Genomic DNA, 19,816 nt, shown 5'->3' with positions numbered 1-19,816 from the left:
ATCTTGACTATCAGTCTACCAGTTTTGATTTCTTTGTAACGGTTACTGGAATGAACTTTTCCCAGGGACTTGGACGGCCACGGTATCATTCCACTCGCCTCAGTCAGCTTACTTTCGAGGAGTTTATACCATACTAAACACCAACTCTAGAACTAGACATCAGTTCAGCGTATCGTGGGTTTAAGGCAGAGGGGAAGAAACGGAGTACACAGGGATGTTAGGGACCGATCTGCGAAATAATTCTCGGATGGTTGTATCTATTGGTCCTGCGCTCTACTACTGCACGCTCCTATCTGAATGGGCACTGGCATTTGGTCCAATGGCCCTTTTAGCAAGCAGATGTATTCTTTTACCTAGTCTATAATTGGCATACATTTCACCGTAGCCTGATGTCGTCCATATGAGACAAGGTTACTTATATGGGAAGAAATAGAAATGTAGCCTTTTGCCTTCCTACTTGAACATCGGCCATTGTCATATTCTGCCTGTGTTTTCCAGATAGATACCATCTGGACATGGTCCATTTATCGCCACTTTTATGCGCTTTTCGCGCTCTCTATATAATCTCTCTGATCGGCTCCGTGGCCTCGTATATAAAACCCGCCCAGCGACCCATTTATGCTATCGCACACCGGGTGCTCCGAACGGAAGGACTCCAGGCTGCCATTTCCCACGGAGCCAACGCCCTGGAAGTCGATCTGACAGCATGGTACAACGGATGGTGGGCGGACCATGACGGGAGCATCTTTCGCTACGGTGACCCCGCACGCAAGTTGTTCGACGAGATTGCCCAGCAGCGGCAGCAAGGTCACGATATCACGTTCGTCTGGCTGGACATCAAAGACCCGGACTACTGTAGACGAGGGGCTTGTTCGATCGAGGCCCTGAGGGACTTGGTGCGAGAGACGCTGGAGCCGGCCGGTGTGCGAGTGCTGTATGGCTTTTTCGAAACCGAGCAGAGTCGTGGCTATAAAATCATTCGAGACTCTCTGAACTCGAATGAAGCCATCGCCCTCAGTGGCCGGGCGAATGCAGTCCTGGAATGGTACGAAAACACCGGTGCGTCCATTCCTGTGAACCAGAGAATCATGGATTATGGCGCTACCCAGCTGAATTACGACATCGGAAGCTGCTATGAGGACCGTTACTACACCTGCACGGAGCTGAAGCAAGGGAGCAAGGCGCGGGATCAGGGCAAGTTGGGGAAGGTTTTCGGATGGACCAGCGCAGCCGGGGACTTGATGCTTCTACACCATCTGTTGGAGGTTGGCGGCGATGGGATGATCTATGGTTTCGGGGCGAACGAGTACAAAGATGACCGTCGGACCAAGTATGCCTTTCAAGAAATCACCTGGATCGTTAGCAATCACTCCGACACCCTCCGAATGGCCACTGCCAATGATGCTCCCTGGTAGAATTTTTTTTTAAAAAAAAGGCTGTTTTCGACCTGTATATTCATAGGCGAATACCATTGGAACGATGAAGAATCTCGTCTTGCAAAATTCCAGCATTTTTGAACCTGAGCCTGGTGGCGTTTTCTTGACCTTTGTTGTCTTTCCAAGACCCATTCTATATAGCCATAGCAAGCCTGGATAGCTAGCGTTGAAATATAGAGGTTCTCTTTCTATAAATTCCCAGTTTCTTCTTTTAGGAATAATAATATCACTACTGGTATAACTTGTTGAAGGCAACCCACAAAGCCAAAAATGAAGAATATAAATATTAGGGCTGAGAAAAAATATCCGCACTAATAGCTAATATCGATAAAGTTTGTTAGTATATCGAAATCTTCTATTATCACAATAGCTCTGAGAAAATAACGTAAAACTTGTCATTTTATTCGCGTAAGGGTTCGCGATATTGTAGGATCAATGAAGAGAATACTCAAAACTGGATGTAACGGTACAGCCCTATAAGCTCTGCAATAATTACTATCGACTCCAACTGTTCTTCTAAAATTAAATAATTATAATAGAATACTTCAAGAAATATTAAATTAGTACATACCACACAGAATATTTATTATTTAGACATGAGCTCATCCTACATCGGTAATTCGGTATTCAAGTTAGTCCACTAGATGTATGTCCTGCAGATTGTATCTCTATATACAAACATATTAAGAATCGGTAAAACTACCTATAACTTAGCTTGACTCTCCGGGACATTTCCCTGCCATGCAAATCCAATCTTCTTGCCAATGCCAGGTTCAACAATGACATTGACCACGGTTACCGTATCACTGAGGAATCCTTGTCGAGTCGCATTCTCCAGCTCCTGCTCGCTCCGGACGAAATATCCCTTGCCACCGCACATCTGCGCTAACATTTCATAGCGCATTTCGTAAAGAAGACTGGTAGAACGCAGACCCTTTTTGCCATCGTCCGACTTTGTATCATTGAACACGGTCTGGTCCTGCAAGGTCTTCCATGCGTTTTCATTCGGACTGTCCCCGTGGTAGATGCCCGAGTTGTTCATCACAAAGATCAGGGCTGGAATGCGGTATCGTGCCATGGTCTCTACTTCCATGGCACTGAATCCAAACGCACTGTCTCCCTCCAGGGCGACGATCTTTTTGGGCTTCGAAGACCCTTGCACAGCATTGTATGCCTCGTGGGCGGCCACGATGTACCCCATTCCCACGCCCATGGTAGCATAGGTACCGGCATCAAGACGCTGGCGGGGATGGTTCAGAGGAAATGCCGAGCGGGATATGTCCATCGTATTAGCACCCTCAGAGACATATACAATATTCCCTTCGTCAGGCGGGCTCAGTGAATTGAGAGTCCTCTTTATGATTTCAAAAGCCCGTTGATACGTCAACGGAGAGTCTGCGGGGGTGGGAAGAAGAGCTGCCTTCTGCACTTTTGCTTCGTTCTTCGCGGTTGATTCAGCCAGAAGGGATGGAAACCGTCCCTCCACGGGAGAAGGAGCATATCGCCAGTTGGACAACGATGTCAATATCTGATCCACGACCAGTCCAATATCCCCGATGATGCCGAGTTCCGCTGTACCCGCGTTCCGTCCAATTTCCTCGGCACAGATATCCACCTGAATGATTTTAGCCTTGGGAGACCATTTTGGTGGTTCTCCAAAGTGTAGGATCCAGTTTAGCCGAGCGCCCAGGACTAACACCACGTCTGCGTGTTTGAGTGCTGCACTACGAGCGCTGGATGCATTCAGCGGATGTGAATCAGGCACAACACCCTTTCCCATCGGGGTCGGCAGGAAAGGAATCTGCGTCTGCTCCACAAATCGGCCGATGCCTGATTCGGCCCTCGCATACGCAGCGCCTTTACCGACGATCAACAACGGTGAGCGAGCCGTCCGCAGCAGCTTGGCAGCCTTCTGGATCAATGCTGGATCCCCACTCGTCTTGGGCGGGGCAGGGACCAGCATGGTTTCCGGCGCTGGCAGGCGGAATCCAGGGGTGGATTTTCCCTGGATAATATCGGCAGGTAAATCCACAAAGGTTGGTCCAGGGCGACCATACCAACAGGTCCGGTATGCATTCTTGATGGCACCCGAGATGAAGTCCAGTGACGATGAGCGCACTGCAAATTTGGTGTGGGGAGTGAGGAACGAGACGGCATCCATCTCCTGGAAAGCGCCCTTGGTGATGGCGGTGGTCTCGACCGATCCAGCGAGAACCAGAAGCGGAAGGTTGTTCGCAGAGGAATTTCCAATCTGTAGACACAAATCGATGTAATTATCTGTTAGCTCAGTCTCAATCAAAACCAGTCGAGCGCGATGGACTTGCCCCTGCCAACGCATGGAGGACACCTGGTCCTCCCACGACAAGACAGACTCCCGGTCGTCCTGTCATATATCCATAGACACTCGCAGCATAACTGCAGGCTTGCTCATTGCGAAACGCCACAAAACGTATCCCTAGATTGATGGCTTCTTCGGCAATCTCCACCACGGGGATGCCTACGATGCCGAAGATCACAGTAACGCCGAGATCGCGCAGAGTCCGGGCGGCCAGTTGAGCCCCTGTTGCTACCGCCATAGTTGGAGCTGAAGAGCCAAAGAGATTGATGGTTCCGATGATGGCGTTGAAGTCATGGGAAGGAGAGGAATACCTGGCTGCCTGTTCAGCATTTGGAGATTAATTGGAGATAAACTGGAGTGCGGAGAAGCTCCGAGGCTCAACGGGCGGAATTGCCCGATGCGGTCGATCGTTCGACTACGTAGGATATATGTACTCCTATACAGACTTGATTTTCTAGAGACACTGAGACTTTCCCCGTTCGGATACCACCGGTTTAATGAGGGTACTCAGGGACTTGCTCAGTGAGTATTTCACATCACAGATCGCCGCTCAGTGAGCGCTCAGGGCTGGGTCAGCGAGCAATCACGTGGCTCCCTGAATCCCTCTTTATTTTGCACGGTGGTGCCAGATTAGGCGTCTCCAAATACCCATGTCCCGTTTATATATTCGTACAAAATGATGCAAGCAGAAAACTGATGGGAATTTAATGACCATTGAGTGGCAAACTATCTAGAACAAGTGCGCACAGTCACAGGCCTAATAAACAATCCGTGCATTGCGATTGCTGCGAAACTATAAGTACGCGTATTCTTCTCCTGTTCTAAAGACTGTGTATTCTATAAAAGATTGGGATTTTACCAAAATTCTTCCTATTATTGCCCTTGTTATTTTATTCCGCTATTTCTTCTGTCCTATTCTTTTCTTCGTCATTGGCTGACCATGGGCAAAAGATCCTTCTGGCGGGACGAAGATGCCCGGAGAAAACGCCGTGAGCGTCGCATAGAAAGCAGCTATATTTTGCGAGCTCATTAAGATAAGGACGCTGTAAGAGGCAAACACAATCGCCTCGACAAAGTAAAGGAACTCCAGCATTGGCATGTTCTTCTATATAGGGAGTGGGTCATCCTACAAGCGACTCGCACTACCTGGACGTGCTGATATTTTTATCAGATACCTTACAAAAGAGAAATATAAGCCAGCCGATTTCGAGCTCAAAGCCGACGGCCCTGCTCCGGATATCGTTTGCATGTTTGCATTAAAGATTTATCCGCTGGTATATAAACTCGGCTGCGGGTCAGGGCAGGCTTAGTAAGAACAAAAGAGTGACAGTTAGGATCACTCTGGTATTTGCCGCAAGATTCTTTGGCGGCTTTAAGGAAAATCCTCATTCGATTCCATCCCTAATCAAAAGAATATTCATCAATATAATCAAGATGAGCTAGACCTGCTAAAAATCATCCATGCAAGACCTTTCCACCGATAGTACTCCATAGTATATACTCTTCTATTCGGTACTAGCCAATTATCTGACCTTTATTTTTGTCACGTGCCATTGCCCACCAGAGAGATCCAGGGACGGACATCGGAACTGTACAAACACCCGGCGATCGACATGAATTTGAGGCAATGAACATAAAATAAATCCGTGTTCACAACCCCTACCGCCCTCTTCAAGAGTTGTTATTCTGTTACGATACTTTTTTATAGAAAGTGCCGATCTATTAACAATAATAGATAGCAACGATTTAGTAGAACTCCGGGCCACCATGGTTTGTTAAGGATCCAGACTCTTTTCTGCATGTACCCCAGGCGACTCAATATTTCTTCTCTTCTGATGGGGCGGCCTTCCGCCTTTGCTCATCACTGCCCCCTTAATTTTCATCAATACTTTGTTTCTCAACTCAGCTTTTTCTAGTTTGCAACTAAAGCAATTCCCTCCGTCCTCGTCTTGGGAACCCCAGTCTGGGAAAGTGATGATGGGTGGTACACAGTCCACAGAGTCTCCGCGGGAAAGGTGAGTTAGTTGGACCTTCTGTGGCGATTAACAACTTCTAACACTCGAGTACGACAACCAGCTCCCTTTCCAAGCTTCCAAATGACTGCTGGATGCATGTCCTTGACCAACTTTCCCTGGAAGACACTCTATCAGTGCTGTTAACGTGCAAGAGCTTGGGGGCCATTGCCAAGCCTTTTGTCTATCGCAAGATCGACTGGAAGTGGACGGAAACCCCCCTGCGGCGAGCTCTTCAGCTGCTTCGACTGATATTTAAGAACCAGGAGATCGCATCTTACGTGCATCATGTTCATCTACTATCGTCCTCTAGAAAGGAACCATGGTCCGATATTGCATCGGACATGGACTGGAAGGATGGGATTAAGGAATATGAGGATGTTGTAGAGCAGACAATTGATCTTGTTCAGCGGGCCCAGTTCTCCGATATGTGCGAGTGGACCAGCGCCCTTCGCGATGGTAACTTCTATGCGTTTGTGTCCATCTTGCTCTCTCAACTTGGCAATCTAAAATCTCTCCGCTTGGATTACTCGTTTATCTGGTGTGGTGGATACCCAGGTCGGATGTTAAAACAGGCATTGCTCTCACCAAACGGAGTTCTCTCAAGGTTCGAGCACCTGCGCGTGGTAGACTACGGCGGAAATGTTCCCATGCCAGAGGAATCTGGAATACATATTGAGCCTAAACTTGGGGGGTTCCCTGCATCCTATAACCAGGATCAGTTTATGGCTTGGTTTTGTCTACCAACGGTTCAACATCTAGCAATATGGTTACGAGACACAAAGAAACTTGAAGATATAGAATTTAATCTGGACCGTCTGCAGACTCTTGTTCTCTCCCGAGTTACAGTCTCTGGAAAAGATGTGAGATTTATTCTCTCAAAGGTGCGGAATCTAAAAAATCTTCATGTGGGAATGGCCTATCAACACCCCACACAAATAGCCCTTGCAGATGGCCATTTCCTGGTTGAAGGGCTGTTATCAGTTAGCCATACTCTCGAGAGACTTTCTCTGGGGGTTGAGTATTACCCTTTTAACCTGGGAGACCGTGAATGGGACCAGGAGGATGATCGACTGCTCAAGCCATTTTTAAATATTTTAAAGAAGTTTCCCAAGCTCCGTGTGGCGGAAATACCAGTACCAATTCTATGTGGATGGGATAAAGACTGCGCCCCAGATTTAAATACTCTCTTACCGGAGACACTTTGTGAGCTCCATCTTCGGGATGATCTGTCGGGCATGTTTGACTACGAATGGGACGAGATTGATATAATAGAGTACGTAAGACAATTTGTCGGGCATTGTTGGTTCTCTACACCTATGCTCAAACATATCACTCTTCGACTTTGGATTGAGACCTTTTCAATCCTCTGGCCCGATGAAGAGCAGGAGCTACGCCTTGCTTGCCAAGAGATTGGCATTGACCTGAGTTTTGTTGTAGATGATCTATCCCTTGGTTTGTGGGTGCTGAGAGATCTATGATGCTTCAGAAACATTCTTGATATTTTATATCCATTTTTTTTACCCCTTTCATTTTCGAATACTGTATCTAGATATTTTCGAACCACGATAACACCTAACTGACGTATAATGCACATCTAAAAGGTTAGGACCGTGAAGCCAGTCCATTCATGTAAACCTACAATATTCCGTCCGGCTTGTTCAAAATAAATCGCATACCTACTTTATGACAGGTTTGTGGAGTACAGTAAGATTATATAGAGGCTGCAAGGAGCACATGTATATTTCAAAAAAAAAAATTATAAAGAATTGTACATGGTCGGGTTCTTGGATACAATTCCCCTAGATACTCCCGGTAAGACATACTCCCGACTTGTACGGCCAGCTAATATGCCTGTGGACCGAGGATTCCTAAAATCCTGCTTAGTGACCATGCTTAGAGGTCTTGGACGATCCATGTTTCTTATCGGTAGAGCTCGTCTGATGTCCAGGGCTTGTCTGATGTCCAGGGCTTGTCTGATGTCCAGGGTTTGTCTGATGTCCAGGGTTGGTCTGATGCCCAGGGCTTGTCTGATGTCCAGGGTTTGTTTGATGCCCAGGGTTCGTCTGTTGCCCAGGGTTCGTCTGTTGCCCAGGGTTCGTCTGTTGCCCAGGGTTCGTCTGGTGCCCAGGGTTCGTCGGCTCAGTAGAGCCTGGCTGCGTCCCAGGAGTGGGGTTCTTTTTCTTCTGAAGTTCGATATTATCCGTACTGGTGGGTGAAGGTAGCTTCACCTCATTGCTTGCATCTTTAGTGATGGCTGTCAGTCCAAATTTTCCGACTGTCTGCTTGCAGCCCCATCCACCAACCACATCGTTCTTGTTGCCATCACATGGGGGCACGACTTTTTGGTCCCTGGTACTCACTGCGACGATCCTGGCGTCTTGATCGTTCAACGGCTTGTTATTTTTCGTGAAGTAAGTCAGGAGTGCCGTTATCTCTCCACAGGCGGCATTATTCCCGTGCAGCAGACCTTTATGATCTGACTTGCACGCATCGAGAACCGTTCTGATCTTATCCGATCCCTTATAGTATTCGAAAAGTTTGACAGAGTCCTCCTCATCTTTAGCACCTTTGCCGTAGAAGAAGCTATCAGAGCCGCCCTTTACAGAGGTCCCAATAAACACCTCGTTGCCAACTGCCAATGCCGCCAAGACAGTAGGGGTTTGTTTCTTGGAGAAAAGACTGCTCACACCTTTGCTAGCCTCTTTCGCCACATTCACCAGTTCATCATTCTGAAGTGGCTTGCCGTAGGTCAGATGGGTGGTTGCGAAGTGGAATTTACCCTCTCCCTTCTTGCCTTCTGCTTTGGGGTCCTTAAAAATAGAGACATCCTTAAGACCGAAACCATTTTCGCTGCGTTGGATAGGGGCGGCAGTAATCAGTCCCAAAAACAAATAGAAAAGAAGGAGACAGAATTTGGGAATCATCTTGTCAATGGATTCTGAAGTTCGAAGACAATTTGAAGTTTTGATAGACGAAAAATAAATAATTCAAAGGCCGCAGAAAAGAATGGCTAGAAATGAGTGACTAAAAATGAAATCAAGGAAAGACTGTCAGATATTGTGAAAGACTGACTTGGGTGAATATGAGATTGAGAACAAAATAGACGATGCAAGCTTGCCTTTTATATAGTCTTAAACTTCATCCATTGTTCTGGTCTCGGGGCAGCCATTGTCGGAAAGCTCTATCCTCCGATCATTTTCATTTCTTCGCATTCTAATGTCAGCGTGAAAATTTGGCCATCATACAACCGAATATGTCCCGTAATTGCATTATTCCCAGTGAGAAATGCCATGATAGCTACAGTATCACGGAGAACAAATCCATCGCGAGACTCCGCGCTCCCTGTTGATCGGCCAATTTGGCCCCAGGCTAGATTTTTGTTAATACGCTAGCAAACATGCATTTTACCCCATGCATTTCAGTTTAGTCGATTTTTCAGCTCCAACAGGTATAACAACACCCCTTGTCTTTTTGCTTTCTTGCCTGATCTCTAACCGGGAACGTTGAAAGACTATGTTAAAGCTATGTGTAATCTTAACTTTCCTTGAGAAATTTTGTGATTGAAAATATCTGCGGGAATGGTACTTTTTTGAGATCGATGATTCTTTATTTGAAACACTGATTGTACTAATTAAATTGGTTTCCAGTCATAGTTTTAAGGGGTCCTCTACGTCTCGATTTTCTATTATTATGGACTGCAAAACACCGGTCCTTGGTTTAAGACTGCGCCATGCACTTAATGCAGATTTAACAGAAATATTAGATTGTGAATTGATTTTAAATCACTTTTTATTATTGAAGTTAATTCTCTTAATGGTGTCGTGTCATCGTTAATACTTATTTCATTCCAAAGCTAATACAAAAATATGTATATTATCACGTGTTTCTTGGGCTGATCTATAAATAAGTATAACTGCTGTCAATATAAAGTTGGTCGTATTCAATTCAGCCAATCATATTCATAATCTAGCTCCGTTGAACTGCCGAATAATCGCCACTCTAATAATTTCCGAATATTGAATATCAATACGAAAAACGCGTAATCTTCCAAACAGAGGTAATTTATATCGACACCTTTAACTCTAACCAAATGGACAAACGGGTTTCCACAAAAGGCTGTATGGAAAGCATACACCAAGTCCTACATCTACTACTAATGTATAGTTGGGCAAGCTTGCAGAACATATACAATGTCTATAAATAGGACATCTTGTCTCTTTAAAGAAAATCAGGATTTGCGGGCTAGAAATCTAATATAGTTCAGTCTCACTTCCCTTAGGGCTATAGAAACAACCTAGGAGTATAGCTGGTAACACCAGTTTCTTCTAGAAATGCACTGGGAGGAGGGCATTGGAAAGTCTGTACCTCGGGATGATTTGAACGGTACCTAGGGGAACGAAAGAGTTGTTGAATATCAAAATCGTTGTGTTGGTATTGTGTCCCAAGCCGGGATATATTCACGGTCCGATGGTCAGACCGCGTGGGGAGGATTCTCAGCCGAATTCTGATCACCGACTTCAAAAAGTGTGGGGTATACGGGGGTGGGATCATCGGTAATGTAATTATTCTTTTTCTAGCCCGCTTAACCGGAATTTATTCTGTGCCGTTTCCTAGCCTAATAATTTTGGGGCCGTCCTTCAAGCTCACGAGCAAGGAATTGGAAGATGCGCTCCCTTAGGCCTCTCTTACCAAGCAATCTCCTTGCAATGTGAAATGTAGGGGCGTTTCTAATGTCTTCGTAGATATAAAAGTCTACTTCCATACTCTTTTGAAAGACATCTTTATTATTCTCCATCTTAATTCTAAACTTTAACAAACACTTTATTTCGGGTTTTCTTTTGCTCTGAAATAACTCATCATGACCCTATTAGTGCCGATACATGGTAGCGCTTCCGTGCACTCATGGAGCAACATCATGATGTTATATTCTAGGGCGAAAGCATGAGGCTATGGTCGGATGAGCCATTGTTGCAGCTGGACGGGTGCACGAAGAAGCGAGGTCCGTGGCTGCCTGTGACGCGTCTCGCTTTGGAACGTTAATTTGACCAGAGCTAATCTGATTACAGTACACATTCATAGCCTGCATACAAATCGGCCACACTTTTCGGAAGGACTGCTGCATGGAATGGCTGAGAACTGGTTTTGTATCCAGGAACCTTGGCGGTCGTAGCCAACACATCCACGTCCGATCGACCGGGGCGGTAGGTCAGGATAGTCACGACTCGCTAGACACGTTAGGATACCGATAAGTGGCATGACTGGAACCGAGAAAAGACACCCTCGATTATTCCAGCACAGATTAATTGGTGGGAATAGCAACGTGAAAACCGCCACCAAGCAGGCCCTGAAACACAGAGGTGGTAGGTCTTGTACATTCTGCTTGCGTACAGTCAGGATTCAAAAAAAAAATTCTTCCACATTTCGCGAAGAGCTGCTTGTTGTAAAACATGGAATTAAAGTCACCATTGGCAGCCATGCCGGATACTGGGGCATTTTATAGTCTAATTGAAGTATAAGACGTATGATAGCGCTACTCTCTCAGCGGCTTCCACGGCTTTGGAAATAAAGTGCTGGCTTCGAGCCCTCAAGATTTAGAACAAGGACTTAAATGCCCATTGGCTCTATAGCCTTGGCATTTTTATATAGTTTACCTGCTCCTAGAACTATCTATACTTCTAGAAACCCTACGCTAGCTCCTCAGACAGCCAAGCCTGTTCCTGAGAGCTTGGAACATGCTCCTTGGATATAGGATAATCTCTGAGCGGGCCGAAACTTTATACATAGAGCCCAATGTCGCCACACTATATCTGTGGAGAAGTAGCCTGTAGGTAAGAAACAAAATTTCGTGGACTATTTAATGCTTTGAAAGAAAACTAGCGCTTTGCTTTTGGTATACATGGTTTATTATAGCTACAGATATTTAGGAATGCGGCTTAACTGTGCGTATGAGAACCAACGAGCAAGGTTGCAGCCATTTATTAATCTAGAGGATAGCAGGCCAATATCTTCTTTTAAACCTATATTAGAAATTCCACCCCGTGATTTTGAGAAATTTACCCTCCTAAGTTATGTGACGAAGGCATCCTATTAACAAGCTATTTCGACCGATTGCTATATTAGCTTTAGAACAGAGAAGATTAAGAGGTTAGTCCAACCTTAATCCCTTACATAGTCCATAGGTAATATTAAGGCGTCAGGGCCCATATCCAATATGTTAGCTCGCTAACTTAAATATAAACCAAAAGCGGAATGCTTTTAACTGTAACGGGCACTATACAAGTAGGTTGCCATAACTAGCGATATAAAATAATAGGAGTGTCGTGATAATGCGTCCAGCTAACGCACCGGCGTTTTACTTCAGGTGGCAGTGAAGTCGCCCATTGTTTTCAGCAGATACTTATTGACTTACCAACCTGTGCTTAACAAAGGGGTTAAGAGAAGGAAGAAAAAAAAGTCAGTCAGACTATTTCCCACTTAAATTTTTACCTCGCAGGTGGAGCAGAAGGAATGATAAACACAGTTACCCGTTCCATTGATAATGCAATTGTTTTGTTTGAGTGGGCAAGGGGGGAAATGTTGAAAAGGGTTACAATAGAAGATGGGTCAATAGTGAAGCTGGCTTCGTTCATTTTATTAAGGCTATCATACTCAGGTTACTCACCCCTCTACTCAGCCCCTGCTCAGTGAACAGCTCATGCCGCTCATCGCGTACTCAGTTCTACTCAGTGAGCAAAAAGCAGCAAAGGGGTGAGCACTATAACGGAAAAGAAAAGACATCGAGCTGTCTAGGAAATCAAGCACGTACGTATGATCCCCATCACTGCATGGGCGACACTACAACAGGCCGGTTAGAGAGGAACATAGAGCAGACCGGTGTCTGCAGTGATATTTTATCAGATTACATCGGACCTTGTCTCTAAATCAAATGGAAAGCACTGCAATTTGACCCCGAACGCAAAGGACCATGGTATCCAAGATCAACAAACATCGCAACCATATATAACCCCCTGTCTAGGTCATAACAGGGAAGGAGAATAAAGATAACAGAAGAAAAAGAAAATAAATACATCCTTTAGAACTCAAACTCCTTCCGGAAGACATTCACATCCATCCCAGCCACAACCATGTCAGCCAAATCCCGACGTCCCATTTGGCTAAATACACGACGCAGAGTATCGTAAAGGTTTGTGCTTTGGTTCTGGCTGATATGAAGCATCCGTTCAAGCTGCTCGTCATCAATTCCACCTTCTCCACCCCCTATGATTTCGCGCGCACGCTCCCGGCCTTCTTGTTCAACCACACGGTGCATTGATAAGGCACCCAACAGGTGCTGTGCGGCCTCCGGATAGCAGCCGATGTTAATACATGACACACCGAGGTTGTACCGGGCCCGAACAAAATTAGGGTTTATGTTGAGGGCTTGTTCGTAGGCTTCGATGGCTTCCTCGGAGCGACCCGAGTTGGCAAGCGTGGCTCCGAGACGGTTCCACAGCAGATGGAGCTGTTCCTTTTGGTTCGTCGTTCCAGACTCGGTCGACGCCAACGCGGCCGAGAAACAATCTACAGCTTTATCATACTCCTCAGCACAGTAGAAAAGCACTCCCAGTCCGACCTGCACGTCGGGGTCCATCTGCTCTCCCGAGGGCGACAGCTGAGCTGCCTGAATGAAAAGGTCGGTAACTCGGTCATGGAGGATTTGACGGTCCGTAAATCCTAAGTCTGCGTCCGACGAGACGTCCTTAGGGCTAATGATCTGGGGATACTTGGCAGAGAGCCATCGCTCCAAGGTGCGGTATGCGGTAGAATCGTAGCCTTCGTTAGTATAAGAAACGGCCAGGCCCATAAGGGCATCCAGGTTATTATCGTCAATTTTCAGGGCCTGTTCCAGGGCGCGGATCGCAGGGAGCTCCTTTTCGTTCTGGGCTTGAGCAGATCCCAGCATTGTCCAGGCTTGCACGTGTTGGGGCTCTTTCTGCACGGCGGCTTCGAAGGCCAAGGCCGCTAGGGACAAATTGCCACCCTCGCGCATGATCTTAACACCCTCTTCGAAGGGGTTGTTCACGTTTCGGAACACGTTATCTTCCTCGAACATGTAGTCGCCCAGCTGAGGGTCACGAAAACGGCTGTTGAGCGTATCAAAGCTATCCCAGTCGCCCAAATCTCCCATGTGAAGATTCTCATCGATATTGAAATCGGTTTGTTCCTCTGCCAGTTTCCTATTTGTTGCCGCCTCAGTCTGGACTCTGTGCCATACGCTTTCAAAAGCACCAAAATCTGCATCTTTATCGGTGCTGGTGGTGGGGACTGACCTGTCTAGATCGTTCAGCTCCGCCTCAATAGCATCGTTGGCCTCATCGTCCAATGTCTGATTGCCAGCAGTCTCCATCTCTGCGAACTGAGCCTCCCAATTCTCATCGTCCAGCTCGACCATACGCCCCTTACCCTTGTCCTGCGTCACAGCCTCCGCTGGCTGCTGTTGCATCCCCATCGGGCCGTAGGTGGACTGCATCATGCCCATCCCTCCCATACCCATGTATCCCATCCCCATGGGACGCTGGTAGCCAGCCATCATCGGTGACGGACCGGACGTCACTGGACTAGACGTCTGAGGCATCCCGAGCCGACTCTGCTGCTGGAATCGAGCAAACTCCGCTGGTGTGAATCCCGAGCTCTCGTTCATCATCTTAGGACCAGCAAAGGCCGCCTCCATCCGAGCGTGTTCCCCGGGGTCGTATTCGGCTGCCCAACCCGGTGAGCCTGTTCGAGGCGGGGTGGTCTGAAATTGGTCCAACTCGCGTCTCAAATGCTCCATTGCAAAAGGCTGTGGAGCAGCGCCTGGGATCTGCCCCGACTGTTGAGCAAATTCGTCCATCATCTGGATGGATTACCAAGCATCCGTTAGCCGTGGAAAACGGTACATTTTTCAAAGCCATAGTATAGCATCTGCATACCTGATCTTGACCACCCATCATCCCTGCCGACCGTATGCCCTCCTGCATTCCCCCAGGGTGTCTCCCAACAAGTCGATCCCGTTGGAGGGACTTGTCATCTTGCACATGCTTGGTAAACTGTGTTAATGGGTTTCCCGCCGTAGAACACTCAGCACCACCGAGGAATGACATCTTAGGAAAGCTGCAGCAAACACGTCGTAAAATATATTATGAACTAGTAGATCTCAAGGGTAAATCAAGAGCGTCGTATGAAATGTAGAAATGACAGCGATATACAGGCAACGGGGAGGAAACTGGCTGCTCCCTGGTGGCTCAAAACGTGGGGTTTGGAGTCACCCTAAGCCGATCGGGAAGCCCGGCTAGAACCGAGGTCCCCGGAGAGTCACGTGGCTCCGCGGGCATTCATCAATTGATTATGCTATCCAGTTTACATCAATAGTATTAACACATGTAAAGGTTTAATTCCAGTATAATACAAATTCTATGAACAACAGGATCATCGAGATATATAAGTACACGAAGAAAAATACCCTTTTAAACAATCCAGAGCGAAGTAAACAAGCCAGGACGCTCAGCCTACGACTCGTCCTCGGCAACATGGTCTGCTCTTCTGTTGGTATAACTGTAGTCAAGGCGTAGCTTCCGGCCATATGGCGCCTTCCTACTGAGGGTCTCAAATGCAACTCGTGCACTCTCGACGTTGGTAAATTCGACATGGGCGAAGCCTCGAATCTGCCCAGTCCGACGATCAACGGACACTCGAATGTCAATCACATTGACAATATCCTTGAAGAGCTCATTCAAGTCCCGGTCGGTCATTTCAAACGGTAGGTTGCCGATAAATATCGTTTTCGAAACGGGTTTCAGGCGTTTCAGAGTGTTGACGTTATTCTGAGCGAATTGCACAACAGCATGACGTCCTTCAAAGACGCGGCCGTTCATCGCTTCGATTGCGCGTTTGGCGGAGTCAATCGTGTCGTATTGAATATAGGCAAACCTGTCACATCGCCATTAGAATGGAACCACTGCCGCTTAATCGTGCCGTCAAGTTGCATTGGTACTCACCCGCGACTGATCCCCCTGTTATCAAAAACAATAGAGACTTGCTCCACAACTCCATACTTCTCCATCTGCAGCCTCAGATCTTCGGCTGTCACATCGTAGAACAGATTTCCGAAGAAGACCGTTTCCTTTGGCGAGGGGGTCTTATTTAAAAGCTGTAGGCGTTTCGAGGGTCGTTCGGTTGCCCCAGGCACTTCCTCCACTTGGGCCGATCCATCCACCTCTCCAACATCTTTGCTTGCCTTCATAGATTTTCTTTTTCTAACTGTGCCTTCTGTCTTTTGCACGTCGCTCGTATCCTGCGTAGTGGGATCGCTTTGGCTCGCAGGTTTCGACTGGCTTGGCGCGTCGTGACTGTTCCATCTCCTCTGGAATAAGGGTTGCGATGACTGTGGGAAATCAATAAAGCGACAGGACTTAGACGCGACCGCCCATGTAGGCCGTGTGGACACTGAGGCTGTCGAGGATATGAGCCGACAGGCAGCTCTCCGGAAGCAATGCCTGCGTAGAAAGTGCTCGTTAGTCCCTCATCGTGATAAGATATCCAGTAGTGTAACAGTCCTCACATTATTGTAATTACACAGGTGGGACAAAATTATACACCAAAGCAACATTAGTGATCGTAGGTTCTAAAAGCTGAATACAACTTCGGAATTTGCATAAAACCTCGGGACTCTTGGTCACGTGTTATCAGCTGCTACTACGTATTGGTCATATGATACAGTCAGCATTCAGCCTATCAGAGGGCAAACTACATAGAATTGGTTGGAAATCTTTTGATCACACAGTGAAATATTAGAACAATTGCAGTTACTCTCCAGATAATGGCAGGATTTTTAATATTCACGATTGTTCCACCCATATAATATGTATTTATAAAATAGTATAGTGGGGTGAAGACATGAGCAAACGTTCATAGTACATCATTTAGGAGATTCTTTCATGCCAAACCCATTATCTCGCCATCCTGTTCAGACACCACGCAAAATATACGCCAGAAGAGAATCCGACTTCAGGCTTCTATGGCCTGAACAAAAAAGAAGGGGGCCGGAGGGGGAAAAGAGACAGAGAGAGAATGGAGGAGAGAAAGACAGACGATTTTCTCTCATTTTGGATATGGAACAGGATAGGAGGTAAACAAGAACTAATAAAAGTTTTATCAAAACCAGTAAGTACCTTGATATATGTCCATAATAATCCAGCTTCTAGCTCGGTAACATTATGGGTAGCAGCATTTTCTGGAGTTAGTGAAGCACCAGAGTTATTTAAACACCAGTCGCATTTGGGTTGTTATTATCAAAGCTAGTGTTTTCGGGAGAAAAGATGTTCGGGAATGATGGCCGTGGCCGTGACCTGCTTGCTGCATTATTCTGTGTTGTCGGCAACTGGGTAGGAGATAGCGGGTTTGAAATCTGTTGCGGCTGTGGCTGTTGTTGCATATCCACTGTTGGCCACCACTGGTTTGAGAGATCGAGTGTCGAACTCTGAATGTAAGTATCCCAAGCATTCTAGCATCTCGTTAGCTATCGCTTGCTGGCTGCAAAATGTTAAGAAAGCAATCATACCCAATCCAAATTGAGCTGCATGTCTGGCATTTGCCCAAACATAGAACTGAAAGGTGAAGGAGCCCCATTGGCATCAGCTGTTGTCGTTCCAAACCCTCCCGACATCGGTAACGATGTTTCCATCTTGAGTGAGCCATCATTGAAGGGAGAAGGACCTTGGTTCATGGGAGTCATCCCGCTACTGAGTAATCCCAGTGTCATTGCTGCACTCTGTTTCTCATCCTGCGGTTCAAAGGTCGGTGCAGCTGTGTTGCCGTCGGAGAATCCCAGGTTTAGTCGAGAAAGCATCACCCCGAGCGCACCAGAAGCCTTCCAGGCTTCCAACGCATCGTCCCTAAGTTCGTCCCAGATCTCCTTAGAGCACTGTATGGCAGCCAACATTTCATCGCGGCGTTCCCTACCCCAAGCGAAGGTATCACCTGAAGCTCGCCCTCCTGCTTGTAATTGGTGGCCATGGTAAAGGTCGAGACACACAATGGTTGCAGCCAGCAGGAAATCTGTGGAACATAGAGCAGCGACTCGATTCTGTTTGCTTTGCAGACGGCCCGTGGGACGACATTCAGCGTGGAGCATTGACTGGAAGTGTAATAATTCCATCGCCGAGTCAATGCACGATCTTCGAGAATAGGTGAACCGTGGATTTTCGCGGGCTCTAACGAGATAGCGTCGATGGAGAACAATTTGAGCCTTGTGGTAAACACTCATGACCTAAAAACCGTCAGAATCTATGGCTGCCGCTATATACGCAACAAAACCTACCGTGTACCGTGACATTACTACGCTCAAAGGATCTAAATGCGACTCCTCAACAGGGCGAACAACTAGATGCTCCGGGACAAGATCCCTTGCTCGACGAAGTTCTGCGTCAATCTCCATAACCTTGTCGTAGGACACACTCAGGAGGGGAGAAGATTGTTCAACGACATGCCCAAAAACTAACGATAGGCGTGTCTTGGCGATCAGGAACGAGATCGGTGTCGGCTCATTGGGTGGGCGTGACCGGGGGAGTTCCGCGCAATCCTCCTCAAAATCATCGTCGTACAGATTCCGTGGCAATTCAGTATCGCTGTCTGATGAACGAATCATACTAGGTAGGCCGACTTGGAAGGAGAACAACAGGTCGGCCTGGCGCACAAAAGCCCAGACTCGCCGTCGCATCTCTCCTTGGAAAGGCGTAATATTGGGAAACATTTTGGAGTCCCGATGATACCCCATTCTCATGGCAAACCTTGTGATCACCCCTATAAGCACCCACACAGATACATCCGCCTCCTTGGTTTGGCAATAATCCCCATGAAGGTGGAATATTAGTGATTCAATCAGGTACGGATAAGGTTTAGTGTAATCGGCCAAAGTAAGACATTGTGCCATTAGATTTCGGAAGGTACCGGCCATATGCAGAGACTTCCCCCTAAACTCCGGAGGTTCGTCTCCTTCTCTGTGATATGACAGCATAGCAAGTCGCATCATAGCAAATAGCATGCCAATCCAAACGATACAGGTCTCCGAAGGGTCTTCCCAGTATTTATTATACTATAAAAAACAATAGACCTTAGTATCAAAAGTCCGCCTTTCAAGGGGGGGAGGCAAGAGGGAGAGGGAAGGATGTACCTGTGTTTGAAAAGTAGGGCCATGAAGGATATCTGAAACTCCGTCAGCTTAGTCCCGCAACGACAAAAGAGTCTGGAGCGCACTGACGTGTTACTGGATCATAACAGCTGAAGTAGCGAGCGATTAGGATGTCTGTAGTGTATTTGGAAGGAAAGGACGACATGATTTCTTCACGGGTAGCCGGTTTGTTGACACCAAAGAGCAAGGCAGAACCCGAAACATCAGTCGGCGGCATGGTTGTCTTGAGCTTCTCTGCTTGCTCCTCATATTGCTTCTTATGCGTAACAAAGTAGTTACGAACTTCTGCTATCTGCACAACGTTGTTAATCCGGAGAGAGTTGGGCCAGCTGAAAAAAAAAACAGGCACACTCACATCGCTGAGGACAGCCGCCCAATGGGCTTCGCTTACATAGTATGATTTGTTATTATCGACTTTCATAATACCAAATGATTTTGTCACCTGCTCGGTATCGCTTTCCTCTAGACCACCATGGGCTTCCTCATCCGCCTCCAAATCCGTCGTATTTTGCGCCGAGCCAATGCTGCTACCGGTACCCGAGATCGCTACCATGGCTGCAGTGGGGCCTGCGGATTGGGATCCGTTGGTCATCAACGACAAAACCAAGCCTTCCAGTCGGTCTATCCTGTTTTGCATATCGTCCGGAGAGGTTGATGCCGCTTGTTGTGGAGATTGCTTTTTCCGCACGCTGGCCTGGGCGTATGAACAGGAAGACGCATCGCCTCGCCTGACACAGTTCTCACACGGGTGAGCACGGTTACATTTCAGCCTGTTTAATAGCTTGTCAGGGTAGAGATCAAAGGCATGGAGATAGGCGGG

The 19,816-nt window shown here is 47.0% G+C and overlaps 7 protein-coding genes across 7 annotated transcripts; 2 read left to right on the top strand and 5 right to left on the bottom strand.

Moving 5' to 3' along the window:
• Positions 1-515: 515 nt before the first annotated feature.
• ATNIH1004_004380 (glycerophosphodiester phosphodiesterase family protein) lies at positions 516-1,415 on the top strand (the record flags this gene model as incomplete). Its single annotated transcript, XM_033569050.1, has 1 exon — positions 516-1,415. One exon carries the CDS (start codon positions 516-518, stop codon positions 1,413-1,415), a length of 900 nt encoding a protein of 299 aa, XP_033427856.1.
• A 724-nt stretch (positions 1,416-2,139) lies between these two features.
• Positions 2,140-4,012, bottom strand: ATNIH1004_004379 (indolepyruvate decarboxylase family protein; the record flags this gene model as incomplete). Its single annotated transcript, XM_033569049.1, has 2 exons — positions 2,140-3,687; positions 3,809-4,012. 2 exons carry the CDS (start codon positions 4,010-4,012, stop codon positions 2,140-2,142), a joined length of 1,752 nt encoding a protein of 583 aa, XP_033427855.1.
• A 1,739-nt stretch (positions 4,013-5,751) lies between these two features.
• ATNIH1004_004378 (F-box protein) lies at positions 5,752-7,267 on the top strand (the record flags this gene model as incomplete). Its single annotated transcript, XM_033569048.1, has 2 exons — positions 5,752-5,789; positions 5,851-7,267. 2 exons carry the CDS (start codon positions 5,752-5,754, stop codon positions 7,265-7,267), a joined length of 1,455 nt encoding a protein of 484 aa, XP_033427854.1.
• A 402-nt stretch (positions 7,268-7,669) lies between these two features.
• BTB-19 (embryo development ending in birth or egg hatching) lies at positions 7,670-8,713 on the bottom strand (the record flags this gene model as incomplete). Its single annotated transcript, XM_033569047.1, has 1 exon — positions 7,670-8,713. The coding sequence occupies one exon, from the start codon at positions 8,711-8,713 to the stop codon at positions 7,670-7,672; it is 1,044 nt and encodes a 347-aa protein (XP_033427853.1).
• Positions 8,714-12,861: 4,148 nt separating this feature from the next.
• On the bottom strand, positions 12,862-14,911 carry PEX5 (tetratricopeptide repeat protein; the record flags this gene model as incomplete). The annotated part of the gene is made up of 2 exons (XM_033569046.1): positions 12,862-14,664; positions 14,741-14,911. The coding sequence occupies 2 exons, from the start codon at positions 14,909-14,911 to the stop codon at positions 12,862-12,864; spliced, it is 1,974 nt and encodes a 657-aa protein (XP_033427852.1).
• Positions 14,912-15,316: 405 nt separating this feature from the next.
• On the bottom strand, positions 15,317-16,050 carry ATNIH1004_004375 (nucleic acid-binding protein; the record flags this gene model as incomplete). Its single annotated transcript, XM_033569045.1, has 2 exons — positions 15,317-15,737; positions 15,806-16,050. 2 exons carry the CDS (start codon positions 16,048-16,050, stop codon positions 15,317-15,319), a joined length of 666 nt encoding a protein of 221 aa, XP_033427851.1.
• Positions 16,051-17,067: 1,017 nt separating this feature from the next.
• On the bottom strand, positions 17,068-19,588 carry ATNIH1004_004374 (uncharacterized protein; the record flags this gene model as incomplete). The annotated part of the gene is made up of 6 exons (XM_033569044.1): positions 17,068-17,310; positions 17,368-18,075; positions 18,127-18,900; positions 18,979-19,010; positions 19,066-19,288; positions 19,352-19,588. 6 exons carry the CDS (start codon positions 19,586-19,588, stop codon positions 17,068-17,070), a joined length of 2,217 nt encoding a protein of 738 aa, XP_033427850.1.
• Between the last annotated feature and the right edge of the window lie 228 nt (positions 19,589-19,816).

The sequence above is a fragment of the Aspergillus tanneri genome (genome assembly GCF_003426965.1).
Source record: "Aspergillus tanneri strain NIH1004 chromosome Unknown AapTan_3_pilon_pilon_pilon, whole genome shotgun sequence".
NCBI classification, from domain to species: domain Eukaryota; kingdom Fungi; phylum Ascomycota; class Eurotiomycetes; order Eurotiales; family Aspergillaceae; genus Aspergillus; species Aspergillus tanneri.
Note: the sequence above shows the minus strand (reverse complement) of the source record. Positions and strands in the feature narration are given on the sequence as shown.